Source organism: Desmodus rotundus, chromosome 2, assembly GCF_022682495.2.
Source record: "Desmodus rotundus isolate HL8 chromosome 2, HLdesRot8A.1, whole genome shotgun sequence".
NCBI classification, from domain to species: domain Eukaryota; kingdom Metazoa; phylum Chordata; class Mammalia; order Chiroptera; family Phyllostomidae; genus Desmodus; species Desmodus rotundus.
In genome coordinates, this window is record NC_071388.1 from 40,960,581 (window position 1) to 40,983,158 (window position 22,578).

General features: G+C 38.0%; 1 protein-coding gene across 2 annotated transcripts in view; it reads left to right on the plus strand.

Moving 5' to 3' along the window:
* LOC128780200 (uncharacterized) overlaps positions 1-22,578 on the plus strand; it is a 486,095-nt gene that overhangs the window by 356,733 nt on the left and 106,784 nt on the right. Inside the window, exons 5-6 of one of the 2 annotated variants that reach the window (XM_053918121.1) lie at positions 17,772-17,911; positions 18,028-18,096. In XM_053918121.1, coding sequence (XP_053774096.1) covers positions 17,772-17,911; positions 18,028-18,096 — 209 coding nt within the window. Of the gene's footprint in view, positions 1-17,678; positions 17,912-18,023; positions 18,097-22,578 lie in introns of those variants that run through there. The other variant, XR_011650856.1, reaches the window with a different exon arrangement.

Here is a 22,578-nt window from a genome sequence, read left to right on the forward strand (position 1 = left end):
CACTCATCCCAGTATTTTGTTTCAGAGAGCCCCAAACTTCTCTGCATTTGGTGCTGATTAGGTCACTGTTCTCCAAAGTGATAAATGGGATATTAGTGGTGCATAGTTGAACATTTGTTTTAATATTTATTTATTTATTTTAGTATTCTTTCAGAAATTTAATTAGTAATTATAATTAAAATTAAATTATAATGTAACCTTTTCTTTTTAAATAAAATTACTTATGTGAAAAGGGGCAATTAAAATAAAAGTATTACAAAAATAATATTGTAGGAATTAATGAGGAAATGCCAAAAATTATAGAACTGAAGTTCAGGAAATAATGATCTAAGTGATGAATTGAAAATGTATTGGCACTTTTTATTAAGTGGTTTTAACATACAACACATTAGCGTCCACTTGGAGACAGGTTTGCCTACAGGATTCGAGTGCTTGGGAAGCAATGTGTACTCGCTGCACAGAACGACACAGCTGAGTCTCCAGGCTGGGTCCCTACAACATACTAAAATAAAAGATCACTAAAGGACAGTAGAAAAACAAAGGTTATGAATGCGGGTTACAGCCTAGGAAAACATACATAGCTTTTTAATGTATAGAAGAGTGTTTACTGTTCATATTTTTTATCTCCTTTTTCTTAGATAAATCCCTTTAACATTTCATATAATAAGGGCTTGGTGATGATGAACTCCTTTAACTTGACCTTATCTGAGAAGCATTTCATCTGCCCTTCCATTCTAAATGATAGCTTTGCTGGATACAGTATTCTTGGATGTAGGTCCTTGCCTTTCATGACTTGGAATACTTCTTGCCAGCCCCTTCTTGCCTGTAAGGTCTCTTTTGAGAAATCAGCTGACAGTCTTATGGGAACTCCTTTGTAGGTAACTGTGTCCTTTTCTCTTGCTGCTTCTAAGATTCTCTCTTTCTATTTAATCTTGGGTAATGTAATTATGATGTGCCTTGGTGTGTTCCTCCTTGGGTCCAGCTTCTTTGGGATTCTCTGAGCTTCCTGGGAGATCACATGGAGGGTTATAAGCAGGGGAGGGAGAGGGGGAGAGAGGAGGGAAAGGTACAGAGAATAAGTAGCATAAATGGTAGATAGAAAATAGACATGGGGAGGGGAAGAATAGTATAGGGAATGTAGAAGCCAAAGAACTTATATGCATGACCCATGGACATGAACTATAGGGGGGGAATGTGGGAGGGAGGGGGTGGGCAGGATGGAGTGGAGTGAAGAGGGGGAAATGAGACAACTGTAATATTGATTTATAATCAATAAACATATTTTAAATTTTTAAAATATGTATATTAAAAAGAAGAGTGTTTACACCCTCCCATAATAAAAGAAAGACAAATTAAACAGATATTCCTTTTTTACCTGCTTGGCAAGAATAGAAATTTGATAAATATATTGATAAATAAATTGTGTATTGATGTGCTCAAGATCAAGCATGGATAACATTGAATAAAATATACAAAAGAAAGGGGAAAAGAAAAATGATCTGTTGTTCTTTATAAACTTTTAGTTTTTCTGAATTCAAATTTTAAATCTAAGGCTACATGGTGTTTTTGTTGGTTCCTTGAACTTGTTTTGGCTGTTGCTCTGTCAAGAATCTTCCATCTGTGCCCTGGCCGGTGTAGCTCAGTTGGTTGGAGTGTTGCCCTGTGAACTGGAAGGTCATGGGTTTGATTCCGGGTCAGGGCACATACGCTTGTTGTGGGTTTGATCTCTTGTTGGGGCAGGCAATTGATCAATTTGTCTCTATTCTATTCTCACAGAATATTCTATTCTATTAGAATTCTATTCTATTCTATTTCTCACATCAATGTTTCTCCTTCCCTGTCTGTCTCTCTCTTTCTGTCTGTCTGTCTGTCTGTCTGTCTCTCTCTCTAAAGGCAATGGAAAATGTCCTCAGGAAGGTTTTAAAAAGGAAAGAAGAAACTTCCTTCCATCTGTAATAGTCTGGATTTGTTTCCTGTTGCCCTATTATCTGCATGAAAAATACAGAAGACTGAATCAAATACTAGGGCATATTATGTAAACAAAACAAATACTTAGATTTTTAAGATGAATTTAGAGGACTGAGTATTTTTTTAAGTCATTGCTAGGGCCCTTGGATTTGTAGGCAGAATCTTTTTAAGGAAGGATGAAGAGGCTAATGGCACTGCTATCTGTTTATGCAAGTCCTCATTAAAAGTTCAATCCCAGTGCAAGCATGACTACAACAAAGGGTCCAGGGAGAGAGTAGCAGGAAATTAATTCCAAGTACAGCCAGAGGCCAGATCTTTTAGGTCTTTCAGGCAAGGCAAAATAGTTTGCACTGTATTCTAAGTGTCATACACAACCACTGGAGTATTTTATTTTTGATCATGTCATTTTTTATGTGACCTGATATATTTAAATTAGACAAGTCTGCTATAGCCATTTTCTATATCTATGGTATCTCTTATTCTTTATAGCAAAGGGTATTTTACTTTTGCAGCACTTAGTTGTTTTTAATTTTTAGATTATGAAAGAAATGTATGTAGAAAATTTAGAAAATACAGAAAAATATTAAATAGTAAATAAAATAAAATAAAAATATTTTAAAAAGAAGTAAATACCGTATTTTTTGGACCATAAAATGTACCTAGGTTTTAGAGGAGGAAAATAGGAAAAAAATTTTTGAAGCAAGAAATGTGGTAAAATATTTAATAACATAAATAACATAATATTTCACCAATGTAAATGTAAGCTACAATTAGATTATAAGACACACCCCCATTTTCTTCCCAAATTGGGGGAGGGTGCATCTTATAGTCCAAAAAATACGGTACATCTGTAAATGTCACCCAGAATTTGGCAAATTCTGGCCAGCAGGCTAACTGCCTGCCTTTTGTAAATCAAGTTTTGTTGGAATTACAGCCACACGTATTTGTTTACTATTAGCTGTGGCTGCTTTCCACATCGCAGCAGCGGAGCTGAGTGGTTCTTACAGAAACTACATGGGCTCAAAACCTAAAAATGTTTACTACCTGGCCCTCCACAGAAAAAGTTTGCTGACTCCTGTTCTCACCCTCTGAATAATGTCAGCTTATTAATGCCTTTTTCAAAGGTATGTTCTAGACGTATTTTTAAAGAGTCAAGATCATATCATATATATTATATATATAATTGCATTTATAATATATATATATTGCTGAGTTCATTTACCACTATGCCATCAGCATTTTTTCATGTAATTAACATTCACTCATTACGAAAGATAGCCAGAGGCCAACCTTTTTAATGCTTGTATAAATTCCATCTTATAACTACACCATCATCTGCTTAAATAATTTCTTATTTATTCTATTTCCAACAATAGGTTTTTCTGAAATTTGCTTTATAAATAATGCTGTAGTGAATATCTTTGTTTATAATTGTTTGTATTTTTATTATTTCTTTAGGCTAGATTTCTTAAGGTGAAATTATGAAATCAAAGGATGTCAACATTTTTAAGACCTCTCATAAATATACAGAGGTTTTAAGTCAGTGGAAATTACTTTGGAATATCTTGGGGAAATTGCTAATTTTTTCATGTTTCAAATGTAAATGAGCATAATTATAAAAATAACCAAACTTTACGTTGGGTAGAGCATTGTTCTGAGTGATTTACATACATTGACTCACATAATCCTTAGAACAACGCTTTGAGATGCGTACTATCATTCCCATTCTAAGGTGGTGGTGAAAGGAGGAAAACCGGGACAGTTGTACCCCAGAGTATTTGCATTTAACCATCATGCTAAACTTCTCAGTATTTCTGTGTCTTGTTCCTTTTCATATTCTCTCCTATCATAGTCTACCACTATCAAGGATTATATCCTGTGTTAAGTTTCTAGGAAATAGTCTGTGACTTCAAAAAAGTTGGAAACACATTCATTTCAATCAGTGCCTGCTGTTGACAATGGAGTAATTAATGCACTTTAGGTATTTCTCCTCCCATTTTCTCAGGCTTTCTCAGTGTTTGTTTCTTCATTTTTTTCTCAGTATTTTTGTCTTGTTGACATCTCTCCAAAGTTTAAAGTTTACATATCATGCTGTTACTGAAAAAAGAGTTTGGTGCTTTTTTCTGATTATTACTACCCCTAAGAACATGGGCAGACAGAAACAGCTTCTAGAAACTCAAGGAAAATTGTGTCTCCTATTTTTAAAAAAGATAAATGCATACGCAACTTTGGCTTGATTATAATTACTTCTTTCTGGTTTCTAGCTGTTTTTACAACAAATTTACACCATTTTGTGCTTATTTGAAACCTTACAGATAATAATGTTCAAGAAATCCTCTAATTATTTTTCCAATGGGTTAGTGCCACCTCTTAATTGTTTTAATTAGCAAACCTGTGAATATTAATTAAAATTGGCATCATACTTCCCAAATTACATATCACTGGCTACTGAACATAAAATCTTAATCAAAACATTGAAAAAGCTTGAATCCAACTTATTTTGTCTCATATGCTTGCTCAAGGGGGGAAAATAATGAAAACAGTAAGGGTGAGTAAAAAGAAGATGCATTTTTCAGGGAGTCTACAGTGCCTTTTAAATGGAGGCTTCAAAAAAATGTATGATGCTGATGATGTTTCTAGTTTATTTTCCTTTCTACCAAGATACAGAGCTTGTCTCCAGCAAAGTTTTCCACCCTCTTGAGGCAGAAGCAAATCATTTACAGTGAGTCCCCGGCACTTTGTTAGGAGATGAAACGTGCGTGTGGCCTAAGGGTTCCAGCGGATCAAGGCAGGGAAAGAAAGAGGAGCAGGTGGTCTGGCAGACAGTGGGAGAGTAAACTGGCACTCCTACTAAGTGCCAGCCACTGAGTTAGAAGCTTTCCCAGAGGCTGCACTATTTTTTTTTCTGAAAACCACCAGGCCAAATTTGTTATTACTAACCTCATTTTACAGGTAATGAAATCAGATTAAAACCTATTAAGTTACATGCGTACAGCCACCCAGAATTTTCTTCTCCATCTGCTCTTTTCCCCCTTGGTGGTGCATGTGTTGGTATGTCCTACAATCGGGATCACCTCTCCCCTTCGAGGTCCAATCCAAATTCCATCTGTGCCATGGCCACTGTAAGGTGGGAAACAGTCATTTGAGCTGGCTCCTGAATAGGAGGAGGTAAAGAATAACAACAAAATGATGGCAACAAAAATAATTAATTGAAATTTAGGGTTTGTTGTATACCAGACTGTTTCAGGCTCATTAGCTCATTGATTTCCCCTAACAACTAAAGAAGTGGCTACTATTATTATTATTATCTTTTCTATACATGAGGAAACTAAGTCATCAAGAGTTTAATCTGGGAATTATAAAGTTAGTGAGCAGCAGAATTGTTATTCAAACCTAGGTCTAATTCCAAACTGACAGTAACCAGAGGGGAGGAGGGAGAAGGATAATGGGGAAAATAGAGGAAGGGTAGTCAAGGAACATGTATATAAGACACATGGACAAAACCAAAGCGGGTAGGATCGAGGGTGGGAGGCATGGATGGGTGGGGTGGGGGGAGGGAAGTGGGGGGGGGAGAAATGGAGACAACTGTACTTGAACAACAATTAAAAAAAAGTTAAAAAAATTATAATTCCTAAATCAGACTTTTTTTGTATTTTTTATTGTTTTTCAAGTGCAGTTGTCTCCATTTCTCCCCCCGCACTTCCCTCCCCCCGCCCCACCCATCCATGCCTCCCACCCTCGATCCTACCCCCTTTGGCTTTGTCCATGTGTCTTATATACATGTTCCTTGACTACCCTTCCTCTGTTTTCCCCATTATCCTTCTCCCTCCTCCCCTCTGGTTACTGTCAGTTTGCTCTTTATTTTGATGTCTCTGTTTATATTTTACAGACATCAGACTTTTAATCACTTTTCTTGAAACATGCACATACATACACACACACAGCCTGAGCATGGTCACATAGGTATGACCTTCAGCAGGTACAATTGTACAGCTTCTTAAAGTACAAGGAAGACTAGAAGATGGGGAAAGCCTATCAGTTAAGGCTAAACTCTTTAATACCTGAGTTCTCCGATCATTCCCCCTGTTACTTTTAATTATCTTATTTCTATAGTGTTAGTTCACAAACCCTATAGATATTGAGACTGATTAGGTGTAATAGAGCCAAATATTTAACTGTTTAAAGATTTCCATTTATTTTGTTTTATATACATCAAGTCTTTGTTCCTGTTTCATCACTAGTGCTTCATCTGTCATTGTAAGCATTACCAAATTGGGCTTTTTTAGGTGATGAAAAATTGTCAGAAAGATGTGAAAGCTGGCACAATTATTATACAATTGAGAAAGATTTAGCTAAGTGTGGATTGTTGTTCATTTGGAATATTCATGTCAACACCTTGTTGGGTAAGGGCCAGAAAATTGCAGTTATAAAAAGTGGATTATGAAATTCAGACTATATTATCCAGTACACCTAGCAGGCTGTTAATAAATGATTTTAAGATAAATAAATAAAAATAATTCTGAACAGTCTTTAAAGACTATGTCTTAATTAAATGGTGATCTACATAGAATAAACTAAAACTGTTTTGAAAATAAAAAGCATTTTTAAAGGGTTGATGCTTGTCTATGCAAATGAGATGATTCCTCACACATATTTCCAGTAATAGCTTTTATAAAAAATTCCTACTCCTGCTTTTTCCCTACTATTGTTTTTATGCAAGTGGTACAAACATCTTTTCATATTCTTTCTGCCTGATTTAATGTGTCAACACTGATCTAAGCACTTTCTACTGTTATGTATATTATGTATTTTATTTGTAACACATCTTTCTTATTGCATGCAAAGGCATGCAAGATAGAGGACTTGGCAATAATTCTTTTTGGCCCACTTGGTTTGGAAAGTTTTCTTGCAGTGCTAGCCTTCACATTTATTCTTTGAGCATCATGGATTCATGTTTTTGGACCTTTTCTCTGGATGAGTTACAAAACAGTGGTGTCAACTGTCTTTCTCTAACAATCTATTAGTGAGTACACTTTTCTCCACTGTCATGTATGATGCCATCATAGATTTTAATCAATGATTAAATGCACTTTCATTATCATATTTATAATTTGATTTTGGAGTTCTGGAAACCCCTCTAGGGAACTGTGGGTATAGAACACAGTATGAAAACCGTAGCTATGGGAAATGGATATCTGTTAAAGGTGAGAGATATAGACAGATCTGCATTTCAGAATAGCAACACTGGTCATGAAGTAGAGGTCGGGTTAAAGAGGGACATATTAACAGCCAAGAGATGTGCCAGGTTATTGTGAGAGACAATAGAGGGTTAAAATTTGGAACATGATTTAGAAAAGATGAAATATCTGAGAAGTACATTTTCAATAAATTAATAAAATGTAGATAATTACTCATCATCAGAACGGATAAATAAGAAGAGATCGTTGATGCCTTCCAGCTTTGGAGGCCCCCATAATTAATGATGAAGCTGGTGAAGACAGCATGCTGAAGACAGAGCACCACATTTATGTCAGTTCACAGTGAAGCAGAGAAAGAATTTGATTTTAAACGTAGTAAACGTCCAGGGGAAAGCTGAATACAGATCTGGAGCTCAAGAGAAAGATTAGGGCTGGCTTTGAGTTGAATAACCATACTGATAAATCCGTGGGTGTGATGCCACAAGGAATAATTTTTAACAATGACATTCCAGACAGGTTTTATGTTGAAGAAATAGGTTGAAAACTCTCCCCCTTTTTTCTTTTCCTCCACCATATTTATCATATACAGACTCTTCTGGATCATTAACTGAGGAATAATACCATTTGTACCAGGAGAGTCAGTTTTGAACAATACAAAGCATAGAGCCAGACAGAACTGGATGCCAACAGCAATTCTGTTTACTGACCAGGTAGCCTTGAGAGATTCAGCTAACCTCTCTAAGTCCAGTTTTTCTATCTGTAAAATGGCAATGATAATTATTACTTCACAAGATAATCCTGAGGGCTAAATAAATGTAAAGTACCTATTACAGTGCTTCAGACCAGCAAATGTCCAGTAAATGTAGGCGTTACCACACTGGGTTAGGTTAGCGACCAAATAGGCAATTTGTGGACTGGTCTAAAAATGCAACTATACTTTTATGGGGGATTTTCATGTTCCAAGCAAATTGGCTTTGATGCTACAGTGTTTATTACACAAACATTTAAATCCTTGCTTTAAAAATTCAATTTACTTTTTAAAAGAACAGCCAATCTTTCCCATTGCCAATCCTTTTTATTTAACTCCTGAGCTACTGTCTTAATCTCACAACTAATATAAACTCCACCCTGACTTGAGAGCTCTTAGGACCAAGGACTGTGTCTTTATTGAATAATTATTTATTGAGCATCTGTCTGCCAAAAACTAGACATAAAAATATACATGCAATATATGGTATTTCACCATGTATAATGTGCACCCACATTTTTTGTGCACATTATACACAGGATTGCTATACCTATGGCATGGAATCATTTTACCCATGTATAATGTGCATCCTTATACTTCCCTAAAAAATTTGGGCAAAAGAGTGCACATTATACTCAGCAAAATATGGTAGTTCCTTTTCTCATGGGGCTGAAATTCTACCTGGACAAAAGATACTGTGTATTATAGTAAATATGTGTACCAAAACTATGAAGCATAGTGGAAGAAGAGATTCATTTTCTCTGAATTAACAAGGAAATCTTAGTTAAGAGGGTGGTGTTCAAACTGGACCAAATATGCATCAAAGTCAATAATGAATGAATAATGAGACATATACATAGGCTGCTACTACAAGCAATGATTCTTAAGTGGACCTTGAATACAGAGATGAGGTTAAAAGGTGGAACAGCTTGGCATGCATCTAGGCACGTACGTAATAATAAGATACACTATTAATAAATAGTAAGCTGGTTGATGCAAAATAAGTAAAGAAAGATCAGAGAGGTGCTACCTCAGAGCTAGACTCTGCAGAGCCCTAGTAACTCATCAAGGAAGGTCCATGGACTTGGAAGTTCCAAGAACTTTATGCAATGAACCAAAAAAGAGGGGCTATACATTCTAAAGCCAAAGTACTATATGTAACATGGTAAAAGCAAGAGTTGGAGGAAGGCTAATCAAGCAGGGAAAGTTGTGGGTAAAGATACAGATTGAATCATCTTGAAAACAATTTTATTAAAGTATATGTGTGACCTTGTTGTAGGTCTAGGGCTAGTACATCTTTGGAGAGCAACTATAAACATATAAAATGACATTTCATGAATATCATCTGGGGTATTTGAACAATAATGCCACTGATAAATACAGCAAAGGTGACATGGAAGATGATGAATGCTTTTTTAAGTGAAGAAAATTTATTTGTGCTATCAATATGCCAAATAACATGTGACAATGTATAATGCTCATATATGTATATTTATTTAATGTGCACACGGTTTCATTCAGCAGTTATTTCCTCCTGAATATGTTATTTCTCCAAATAAGTTCTTCATTTTTGCTGAGCAGGATCTCATCCCATATTTCTTATACATTATAGAGCCTACCACCATAAATAACATAAAGGGACTTCCAGTCAAGATGGAGGCATAGCTCTATGCAGTACTCACCTCCTCCCACAACTGCATCAAAATTGTAGCTAAACTACAGAACCACCATCATTCAGAACTGCCTGAAATTTGGCTGAATAGAAGTCCTACAACTAGGGAATTAAAGAAGAAGCTACTTCAGAGACTGGTAGGAGAGGCAGAGGCACAGAACAGGGTGGTCCAACACCCACATGTAATGGATAGAAGTTGGGAGAGACATCTCAGATGCAGAGTCCCCCAAAGAGCAAGGGGTCCCAGCCCCACACCGGGCCCCCCACCCCAGGGTTCCAGTGCTAGTAAGAGAAGTTCCCATGACTTCTGGCTGTAAAAACTAGTGGGGGTTGTGCCTGAGTGAGACGGAGGGCTCCTGGAGTCCCTGAAATTTCCTCCTAAAGAGCCTACACATGGACTTATTGGAATCATTGACTCTGAGCTCCAGCACTGGGGCATCAGCTTGAAAGGCACTAGAGACAAATAGGGAGAAACTGAATTGTCTCAAATTAGGGTGAGAGCCGAGTGGGCAGCTTTCTCCCAGACAGAAGAGCTGGCAGAGGCTATTGTTCCTTTGATGAACCCTCCCCCAACAGAGGTGACAGGCAGGCCACATCTAAGACTACACCACACTGTTTTCTGTGCCCTGGTGATTCTGTGAGGCCAAGCCCCACCCAACTTGCGAGCCCACCTAAGCTGATTCCAGTGCCTTTTCCATACAAATGGTCTGTCACAGCTTGTGCTTCAGACTTTCCTAAAATCTCTCAAACAAGCAGAATCTGGCCTCTGTGTGCCCCATACCTCTCACTAATTGGCCCCAGCCCTGGCACTAGCAGCAACCTGCCTTGGTTCAGAGTTTGGCTTCACCTGAGCACCTGCAAGCCCAACACAAGTAGCAGCCATCTGCAGATCACTTTGTAGCTCATGCTGGGTGGCCCCAGTCAGAAAACAGCTGATGATTGAACTTGGCCTGCACCTCCTGAAAGGTCCCAGAGCAAGCACACTCAGTAGATAGCTTCAGATCATGTCAAAGCGCCACCACCCAACTACCTTCACAAGTGACTCAGAGTCAGACTCAGCAGGCACCAGAGCCCTGCTGAAATAAGTCCTGCCCTATGATGTGGGCCTCTGCACACTGATTCTGCATGGTGGTTGGAAGTCAATGGTCGGTGGTGGCAGCCTGACCTTGCAGCCAATCCTTGAAGCCAATAGGCCTGGAAAGTTAATCCTTCTGATTGACATACTACAGCAATCTAGGCTCAACTACAATAGGAGGGTATATACCACCCACATGGGGGGAGGGTACACCAGGAGTGTCCAACTTGGGGGATCAGGGAGACTGTACCACTGGACCCTACAGAACACGTACTATACTAGGCCACTCTACCAAGCCCAGGAGACATAAAAGCTCTTCCTAATGCATAGAAGCAAACTCAGGGAAGCTGCTAAAATGAGGAGACAAAGAAACATAGCTTAAATGAAAGAACAAATGAAGACAAGTAATCTGTAGATGTAGAGTTCAAAACACTGGTTATAAGGATGCTCGATGAACTTAGTGAGAACTTCAACAGCATAAAAAAGAAGCAGTCAGAAATGAAGGATACACTAACCGAAATGAAGAATAACTTACAGTATAATTTAGAATAAATGAAACTGAGAATAAAATCAGCAATTTGGAATATAAGGAAACAAAAACCACCAAATCAGAATAGTAACAAAAAATATCAAAAAGAAAAGTGTAAGGAGTCTCTGAGACAACAACTTCAAGTTGTAATCCCTTAACAACAAGTGTTAAGGGATTAAGAAGTACAATACAAATTGGTTATTAAAGAATAGTCATAGGAATTTAAAGTACAGCATAGGGAATATAATTAATAATATTGTAATAATTATGTGTGGTGTCAGATGGGTATGAGATATATTGGGATGACTACCTAGTGAGTTATATAAGATCTAATCACTAGGGTATACCTCAAACCAATAAATATTGTATGTCAACTGTAACTGAAAAATAAAAAAATGATTTAAAATTTTTAAAAAGAAAGAAATTGTTGAATTTTACCATTTTCTTTGTCCAGGTTCTGAAGTAGGCCTATTTTTTTCTTTTTTACCTTTTTAAAATTTTATTGATTATGCTATTACAGTTGTCCTGATTTTTTCCCCTTCGCCCCCCTCCACTCAGCGCCTCCTACTCCATCAGGCAATCTCTACACCATTGTTCATGTCCATGGGGCATGAATAGGTTCTTTGGCTACTCCATTTCCTATACTGTATTTTATATCCTCATGGCTATTCTGTAACTACCTAATTGTGCTTTTTAATTCACCTCTTCACCTCTTCACCCATTCCCACATACCCTCCCTTCAATCTGGCATCCTTATAACCAGTGTTTTGAACTCTGCATCTAATAGATTGCTTAATCCCTATTTCATTTAGCTCTTTTTCTAGAGTTTTGATCTGTTCTGTTCTTTCATTTGGGCCATGTATCTTTATCTCTTCATTTTTGCAGCCTCCCTGTGTTTGTTTCTATGTATCAGGTAGAGGTGCTATGACTCCCTGTCTTGGTAGCATGACCTAATGTAGTAGGTGTCCTGTACATCCCAGTGGCACAGCCTCCCCTATTACTCAAGCTGGATACTCAAGGTGCACCCTTCATATGGGCTGAGTACACCTTCCTCTTATAGTTGAGCCTTGATTGCTGTTGGCAGGTCAATGAAAGGGATTTACCCAGGCCAGTCAGCTGCAAGAACTGGCTGTGACCACTTACTATGAATATCAGCTGAGCAGAGTCAGGGTGATGATGCTCCAATGTGGTCTGTAGCTGTCCACTCGGTGCGCAGGCTCTGGGGTTTCTTGGATGATGCGGGCCAAGGTCAGCCCCTACCTGTGTTTTGCCAAGAGCCACCCTGCCTGAGCTACAAAGCAATCTGAAATGGCTGCTACTTGTGTTGGGCTTGGAGATTCCAAGGTGAAACCAAGCTGTGAATATAGGCTGCCTGCTGCTAATGCTGGTCCTGGGGCTCACCGAGGCCAGCTCAAGTTTGTTTGATAGGATTTAGGAAGTTGTGCAGTATGAGCCAAGACCAGCCATTCATATGAAAAAGCAGCTGGTGTGGGACTAGTAAGTTGGTTGGGGCGGAGTCTCTGGGGATCTCCAAGGTGAGTCAAACAGTGTTAGCCAAGTTGGTGGAGTCTCATATATGGAACCAGCTTGCTGGCTCTTGGGGGGGTGGGGGTAGAAAAGGGTAAATGGACTCTGCTCACCTGATGCCAGACACTTTAGTTTCTCCTTCCACTGGTGCCTTTCAAGCTGTTAACCTGGTGCTGGGAGTGAGTCTGAGTAGGTGAGTCTATGTGTGGATTCTTTAAGAGGAACTTCTTGGGGCTCCAGAAATTTCTTCCACCAACTCAATCCCTGCTGATTTTCTCAGCCAGAAGTTGTAGGGACTCATTTTTCTCGCACTGCTCCTCTGGGCCAGGGATTCTGGTGTGGGGCTGGGACTCCTTGCTCCTGAGATATCCCTCTCAAATTTTTATCCACCACATGTTGATGTGTGACCAGCCTCTTCCACGTCTCCACCCCTACTACTAGTCTGGATGGATGTGGCTTCTTTAATTTCATAGTTATCGGACTTCCTTTCAACTCGATTTCTGATGGTTCTTAGTGATGGTTGTTCTATATTTTAATTGTAATTTTGATATGGCTGTGCAAGGAGGCAAGCTGTGTTTACCTATGCTGCCATCTTGATCGGAAGTTTGAAGTATGCCTATTTTTATATGACAGAGTTTTGGTTTTTTGTTTTTTTTTTGGAGATCATTCTTTACTTTGAGGAAAAGAGTATGAGGCAATGGGTAAATTATTGGCCTAGCACATTATGTAAGTACTTTTTTTTTTAAACAATACAGGATTTTTTTAATATATGTATTGATTATGCTATTACAGTTGTCCCATTTCCCCCCCACTCACTCCACTCCACCCTGCCCACCCCCTCCCTCCCACATTCCCCCCCTATAGTTCATGTCCATGGGTCATACTTATAAGTTCTTTGGCTTCTACATTTCCTACACTATTCTTACCCTCCCCCTGTCTATTTTCCACCTATCATCTGTGCTACTTTTTCTCTGTACCTTCCCCCCCTCTCCCCCTCCCACTCCCCTATTGACAACCCTCCATGTGATCTCCATCTCTATGGTTCTGTTCCTGTTCTAGTTGTTTGCCTAGTTTGCTCTTATTTTTGTTTTAGGTGTGGTCGTTAATAACTGTGAGTTTGCTGTCATTTTTACTGTTCCTATTTTTTATATTCTTTTTCTTAGGTAAGTCCCTTTAACATTTCATATAATAAGGGCTTGGTGATGATGAACTTCTTTAACTTGACCTTATCTGAGAAGCACTTTATCTTCCCTTCCCTTCTAAATGATAGCTTTGCTGGATACAGTATTCTTGGATGTAGATCCTTGCCTTTCATGACTTGGAATACTTCTTGCCAGTCCCTTCTTGCCTGTAAGGTCTCTTCGGAGAAATCAGCTGACAATCTTATGGGAACTCCTTTGTAGGTAACTGTGTCCTTTTCTCTTGCTGCTTCTAAGATTCTCTCCTTTTCTTTAATCTTGGGTAATGTAATGATGATGTGCCTTGTCGTGTTCCTCCTTGGGTCCAGTTTCTTTGGGACTCTCTGAGCTTCCTGGACTTCCTGGAAGTCTATTTCCTTTGCCAGATTAGGGAAGTTCTCCTTCATTATTCGTTTAAATAAGTTTTCAATTTTTTGTTCTTCCTCTTCTCCTTCTGGCACCCCTATAATTCGGATGTTGGAATGTTTCAAGATGTCCTGGAGGTTCCTAAGCCTCTCCTCATTTTTCCAAATTCTTGTTTCTTCATTCTTTTCTGGTTGGATGTTTCTTTCTTCCTTCTGGTCCCACCATTGGTTTGAGTCCCAGTTTCCTTCGCATCACTATTGGTTCCCTGTACATTTTCCTTTGTTTCTCTTAGCATAGGCTTCATTTTTTCATCTAGTTTTCGAACAAATTCAACCAACTCTGGGAGCGTCTTAATAACCAGTGTTTTGAACTATGCATCCGATAGGTTGGCTATCTCTTCCTCACTTAGTTGTATTTTTTCTGGAGCTTTGATCTGTTCTGTCATTTGGGCCATTTTTTTTTTGTCTTGGTGTGTCTGTTACTTAAAGGGGAGGAGCCTTAGGTGTTCACTGGGGCGGGGTAACGCTGGTTGCTGCGCTGTGACTCAGTATGTGGGGGAGGGGCTGAGAGGGAGCTATGGCACCCGCTCCACTCTCCACCAGATTTCGTCACTCCCTCCACTACCCACAATCAAATTGGGCCCCTCTGGTGCTGGTTCCCGAGTGGGTGGGCCTGTGCACACTCTAGACCCCTGTGGGTCTCTCCAACGACCTTTCCCGTGCGGCTGGGAGTCTCTCGTGCTGCCGCCCCAACCCCCATGGGCGCTTTCAATCAGAGGTTTGAGGCTTTATTTCCCAGAGCTGGAGCCCTGGGTTGCGTGGTCTGCTTCTCTCCCGGCCGATCATCCCAGCTTATCTGTGCGCAAGTGTGGGGCCACGGGGTACTATCTGCAGCTCTGCCTGCCCTGTTCTCTGCCACTCTGAGTCCGGCCCTCTCGGTTTATCTGCGTGAATGTGGGGCCACAGGGTCTGCCAGTGCTTGGACTGCCTGCACCGTTCGTCCCACACTCCGCCAGTCTGGGTCCCGCCATGGCCACGCGAGTCCTCTCCACCCCGGTGCCCGTCTCCGCCCCTCCTACTGGTCTGGATGAATGTTTATTTTTTATTTCCTTGGTGTCGGACTTCCTTGCCGTTCGATGTTCTGTCAGTTCTAGTTGTGCGAGGAGGCGAAGTGTGTCTACCTACGCCACCATCTTGGTTCTCCCCATGACAGAGTTTTTTAGGCAATCTATTTCTACTTAGCAAGATGCTTATAAAAATATGTTATCCTACATTAAAATTAAACTATAAATTCCTCATAAAAAGAGAACATAAAGTTGGCATTTTATAAAATCTTATCTGCTCAAATAACTGGGACCAGAATTATCAGAAAACTAGCCCAAATCCTTGATGGAGTTGGTAGTGAATAAGAATGGAATCCACTTCTTTTTATTGCCGTATAACTTCCTAATATTGATAGAGTGGGAAAAGTTTCAAACAGTACCAAGTCATTCTAGACAGTAAAACTATGGTTCAGTTTATCTTGTGATATTCAGTAGAATGAATTTTATGGATCTAAGAGATCAAGGGAAGTAGAAATAATGTTTCCTATCTACTAGGATGTGGTTTTTCACTTTAAAAATGTGATCTTAAAAGGAGTTTGAGGAGGTGGGAATAAATCAGTCCAATCATTCATTGCAATGAACTTACTCCACCAGAAAATAAAAATGACTTTAATTGCACAGAAATGGAAAAAAAATGTTTGAATACCCTTCCTTGTTAAGAATCAGGGCTTTCATGTGAGATAAAATACACGTTTACAGTAACTTTAGATTTGGGGGTAGAATTTCAAGCCCTTGTCCATGAACATATCATAATGGATGAATGTGACCCTTGCATAATAGCCCTTGCTTGAACACTTTTAGAAAGAGTAAGGGAGTCCGTGCAATAAGGGAGTTGAAAATTTTAAGGATTTTTTTTCAGTGAGAAACAACACCTACTCAGAATAAGTTGGCAAATCCATGTTCAGAACCTGTGTTGTCACTGTAATGTTCAGGAACAGATAAGGAAGGAAAGAGAAACTCAAGGTCACTGGGAATAGTCTCAAGAGTATTTTTGTAGGGCTTATCTGTGCTCACATGCCTAATTTTTTTCCAAGTGCAGAGAATGGCCACTTTCTTGAGACAGGCCCAGTGCCATCCTTTATTCAAGTTCTTTTATATTCCTCTTTTTAAAGAAGCTGTCAAGTTCTTTTTCTGCAGCTGACAGAAAAGGCCAAATCTGTGGTACAGGAAAGGAGGCGCAAAAAGAAACTTTTTTGTGTTGATGTTTTACTAAGTGAGCTAAGGAGAATTTTAGAATCATGTAATTTACTCTGGAGGCATTTACTGTACATAGCTATAGTGATGGTAATTTCTTTCATTGTTGAAGTGAAAAGATAACCATCAATCAGTTGTCAATTGGTCAATTGCAGAAGTGATGAAAAGAAACTGGTAGGAACAATCACTTTTGTGGCTACCTAGACCATTTGTAGGCTTATGAAAAGTATGGGAACTGGATTGTGTTTTAAGAAGGGATTGGACCAGATTTTCAGAAAGGTTAATAGGCATAACTTCCTTATAAAGAATGGCTTTGCAGTTCTAAATAACAAGAAAGTGCATTTTAAAAACTCAAAAATTAAAAAGACATAGGATTCACTTAAAAAAGCAAAATAAATTTTATTAAACTATATATCAGATAAGTAAACTCCAAGAGACCTTGAATTTCAGTGAGTTCTTAATGGAGGAAATATACATAGCTTACTATTAACCCAAGAGGACATGTGTTTGGAAACAAATTTATGAAAGTTACTTTGTACTTAGGCATTAGTCTCAATATTGGGCACTTTGAAACAAATAACTTCCCAAGTATTTATCATAAGAAGGTGAAAGTCCAAATTAATTGTGGATACTATTAAGCAAACATCTACAGATAATTTAATTTTTTAAACCTATGGAAACTCACATAAAGATTAAGATATGTTTGAAAATCATTAACTGGCATAAAAGGCAAATGGCACTTTGGGATTTAGTGTTATAAGCAATGTTTCATTTTAATTTATCCTCTTTTCCTAAGAATAGCAATGTTATTGATTTATTCTAAGAGAGTTTCCCCCACACAGAGCGATTTTTTTTTTTTTTTTTACTGTGGTAGGTAATAAAAAGGATTACAGGCCCCCAGAAGGATGAGATATCATCAGTTTGTAATCCAGCCCATGGTTTCCTAGATACCGTATTGTCTATTCTGTTCCGCTATGTGAAAAATGTTGAATATCAACAATGGGTTTCAGTGCTGTATTGTTGAGTTTTGTATGAACTAATCTAGCTTCACTAAGAAAAAAAGAAAGAAAGAAAGAAAGAAAAAAAAAAGAGAAAAAAAGAACCACAGCTTTGGACAAAAGTCTATAGCCAGTGCATTTGGAACTCCCCTTGCACAGGGGCTGACGGTGGCTGGGGGAAGACAGTTTACTCATTTGCTCTCTCCTTTCATCCAGTCAGCAGGCCCTCTTCTCAGGTGTAGATCACCTAACCTATTATCATTTCACCTGTTTTGATTCTCTGACGAGGAAAGTCCCAGGACTTATCAGCTGGGATAGGCCTCATATACAAGACAGCTCTGTTCAGTATTTGGAAGGTAAGCTATTTGTACAACTTCTCTGCTGTAGTGTGCTGGCCTAGCTCTAGAACTTTGCAGCCTATCACTTATTTTTAACTTTTACTGTTTCTTCTCTCTTCTTCTTTTGGAGAAAGAAAACCTGACAGGTTTCTCCGGAAAAGTGGCCATCCATGGAATGAATGAAACGTTCCCTTTCTATTCCAGTAAGTAATTGACTTGTAACTAAAAATTGAACTGGCTGCTATGTCAACTGCAATGTGAGCTGCTGCTGGCACAGGTGTTGCTTACTCTTTAGCCTGGAAAGAAAGGGGGCTTAACCTGTGATTAAATTTCAAGTCAATTGACCTCAACATGATAGTACATAATTCTCACTTGCCTAGCGAATGGCCTGAGTTCTTCTTTTGACCCTGCTTCAGGCACCTGTGTTTTTAATGTTTGGTGTAGCTAGAGCTGCTCTTTTGGTTAGAAATAAAGTGGGTGGAGAACAGTTCTAAGTAAATAACAAATGATGGTCAGCCATCTACGTCTTTAATCCAGTGCTCAACGTGATCTATTTCTTTAATGCATAAACTCTAAGTTCATGTAAATTATTTTTTAAACTTTTATTGTAAAAGGTATGGATTCATGGACAACCATTTTATTACTAGAAAGGCACAGTAAATCCAAATCTGCGAATTACAAATAAGCAAATGATGTAAGAATTATGGTGCTGAGTTTTCAAATGCTTAACTTTAATTATGTAACTTATAAGCTTTCTAAATATGCCTTGCACTTTAATGCTTTTCTTAGCCCTGAGAATAAAATAGCAGCATTGTTTTTCCTAGTTTCTATAAATAAAACAAAAGACTGTTTATCTTTAGCAAGAAGGCACTATTTGAATTTTGGAGACAAACCTATATCTGTTTCCTAAGAGCAAACTAAAAATCAGTGACATCTCTAATTACCATTTACACTTGAAGCTATTCTCCATTCATTTTATGTAAAGTGGTTGCATGCTAAGAGTTGGTCTGTAAGGTGAGGGCAGTGCAGACTGTTGTTTTTCCTCCCTCACTTCCTTTCTAACCTGGGAGTTAGAAGAAAGTGCTGATGATGCTTGCTTAACCCTGCTTTTAGTGCAGGCTGTGACCAGCTCTCTGTGAGACCATTTCTGACCCTCTGCTTGCAGTGGTGAGCCTGAATTTTTCCCCTTCCTTGCCCAGCACTGTCAATCAATTATAGGATTGAACTGAACCAGAAAATCTGGTACAGTCTGGTAATTAGTACAAAGGGTTTCCAGTCTAGTGTAAAGACGGAGATGCAAGAGCCCCAGCAGTCACAGAAATGGTTTTGATTGGCCATGGACATTGCCTTTTAGTGCTGCTCGGTGACTTCCTAAAGATATTACCTCCTACCCTACAGGTTTTCTCCTTCAAGTACATTATGGACCTTTTTTAAAATCGTGTGTGTGTGTGTGTGTGTGTGTGTGTTTCTTTTTTTAGATCTAACTTCTCCCATTTTTAGTCTGTCATTTTTGCCTATCAAACAGACACATTTTGACTTGCCCAACAAAGAACCAAGTTATCAACACTCACAGAAACTGACATTTTTAATTCAGGCTTCATTATGTCTCTGAATTATGACAGTGAAGTACAAAGACGTTTTAAGAGTTTTTTCATTATTTTTTAAATCCAGTATTGGGATGTTTATCTTCCTTTGGTATTCATATTTCCTTTTCTACCTTTTTTCTCAGTAATATATAATTAGCATTATCAAAACCATCAGTTATTATCCTTTATGACTTTTGACCTTTATTTTTTTTAATGTCCCAAGTTAAATATTCTCTAAAATAAGTAAAAACTCCATGAGAGATTTTAATGAAATATTTTAAGGTTATAAAAACAATGAAATAATTTAAAATGTGAATCTCTTAAACATCAGCATTACATGTCTAGGCAAGTAATGAATTATATAATAAACTATAGCAACAGAGTTCATTTCAGAAACAATATTTTGTAAATGAAATGCATTGATGGTAAGTACAATTTTATCGGCTATTTCATCATGCATTTTTAACTACTACTTTGGAGTTCCTGACTTATTATCTATGCTATTTTTGGATAAATTATATATATACATATATTTTTTTTTTTGCAAAAGGAAACATTCTCTTTGGTTATAGATTGCAGTCACTCATTAGTCACACATTAGGTGCATGAAAGCAGCTGATAGCTTATCACTGTAACAAATGCCTGCCCCCAAAAGACAGATATTCATATATACTTAAGGGCAAATTTAATTCTGACATCCTGTACAAAAAAAAGTACAAAAGCAACAACACCCAAAATAAGGGAAGCAAAAGAAAGCACAAGATTTTTTCACCTTCGAGAATGCTGTCTTTAGAACACTGTACATCATGGTTTCAGTTGTGATACATGTATGTTTTGAATCTTCTAAAGGCTCTTTATTTACCCGTATCTCAATGTAGCTGCCAGTACCTGTGTACCTATTTAGTGCCTTTTATCCTATGTACCATCTCAACCAAAGTAGTATTGTTACCACGTCTGCTACTGATTTTTACATGTCTGACTTTGTTATTGAATTTCAAGAAGGTTAATATTGCTTTTGTAACCTTGTCATGAGTAATGCATTTTCCCAGTCAATATGTCATCATTTTAAAGGCTGTTCAAGAAGCAGTGTTTCTTTTTTAATAGCTTTGCATTCATTTCTCTGTTGTTTTTTAACCATAATATAGTGTAGTGCTTTGAAGGGAATACACATATTTATATAATTATCACTTTTTTTTAACAGAACCTTGCCCGTTAAAAACTAAGAGGGTCTTAGAAAATCATATGGCAACTTTTCAGTCACCAAATTTACATTCAATTTTAATTCACCGCCAAATCTATATCTTGAAATGTATCCATAAAGTAACAAAGAGAAGAGTACATTCTGGTATTTTTCTTAATTTAGTTTTTAATCTAAAATCTATGTTGAAATTCAAAAGGTGCTTGAGACACATGGTATGGCAGTGTCCTATGCTCCTTAATAGCTGAGTGCCATGTGGGTCTGTGTAAAATTACAGGGGTTCACGGGCTCTAATATGGACACAACCACTCTTTTCTACCTCAGTCTTACTTCTAGCAGCAGGAGTAAGGCTTGGAATGCATCCTAAAGATTATCTAGCCTTGTGAGCTTGAAATTGTGTTCCCTTGAGCTCTTAGGTTCTTTGAGGATACTCAGGGCTGTGGAGGAGGGGAGGCTAAGTGGCCTCTTACCTCCTTGAGATCAGAGCATCTCTGCTTTTATCTGCTTTGTCTATTAGAGTTCCACATAAGATGAAAAGTCCATGCTGAAGGGAAAAAGTAAAAAAAAAAAATTAGTAACTGATAATCGCTATCTTATAAACAAGGAAAGCAGGGTTTACATAAGGTGGCCACTGAGTCAGTGACAATGTCTAATCTTGTAGTCTGGTCTTGCCTCCTAATCCCAAACTCACTCAGCTAAGCTATTATAAATTTTCCCTACGTAGTCATGGATCTTTCTGTGTAATCATCCTAAGCTATGGTATTTACAGCACACACAAATAGATCCATAGCCTATGTTGAAAATTGTTATACTTACTGAGGTACAGCATCTAGTTGGTAAATGTAACTGAGTAACATGTTGTTAACCAAAATCAAGCCTTTAATTTGGTAATACCATTAAGTTTGGGGACACATCACAGCCCTAAAGTAACATATTGACACATCTATTACTTAGTCAAGTGGTAGTTCACGAGTAACTTTTAAAAATTTGATTGTGGTAAAAAAAATGCATACCAAATTTACCATCTTAACTATTTTAAGTATAAAGTTCAGTACTGTTAAGTCCATTCATACAGTTGTCCTTGGCGGTGTTTTTCACAGTTGAAAAAAATCATTTAAACTTAAACCTAAAAGAGAGACAATTAAAGAGAATGAAACTGAATTAAGATGCTACTTTTCTGAAAACATGTTCTATAGAATACTATTCCCATGGCTATACCACGTTAAATAGTAAAATGGTCAAGTAACTTTGGGAAATGTAGCATGCTATGTCCCTCTCTAGGAAATTCACACTGAAAATTTGCAATTGAAAAACTATGAGAAATCATAATTGTAAAGATCTCTTTGAACTTTGTTTACTGTTGAGTATCCCAAACTATTTTTTCATACTCTCCCTATGTTTTCTTTAATTTGTTTTCATTCTTTAGGGCTAATGTCTTGTTGAACACATTTTAGAAAATTCTCCTCTAACAGAACTTTTGCAGTTAAAAAAAAAAAACCTGTAAGATAATGTTCATATTTTCACGTTAGCTAGCTCTCTCTGCATTTACCAATCCTTTATCCTCATCTTGTGGATAGGACATTAATGGACATCCCATTAATTCAATCACTCAACAAATATTTAGGCACAGTGCTAAATGCTGGGAATATGGTAATGAATAAATCAGTAAGGGCCTCTGACCTTATACAGCTTACAATCCTAGTCTTTAAAAAAGAAAAAATAAATAGAAGGAGCACAAGCAATGTTAGCTGTTTCTGGCACTCATCGCTTATCAGGCAATGTTTGTTTTGTTTTGTTTTCCCAATTCTAAAATGAAAGAAGAGAGGGGGGAAAAAGCAGAACACCAGTCCAGAAGTCTACAATCTGCCCTTTGAGTAGAGATAGCCCATATTTTCCTGAGA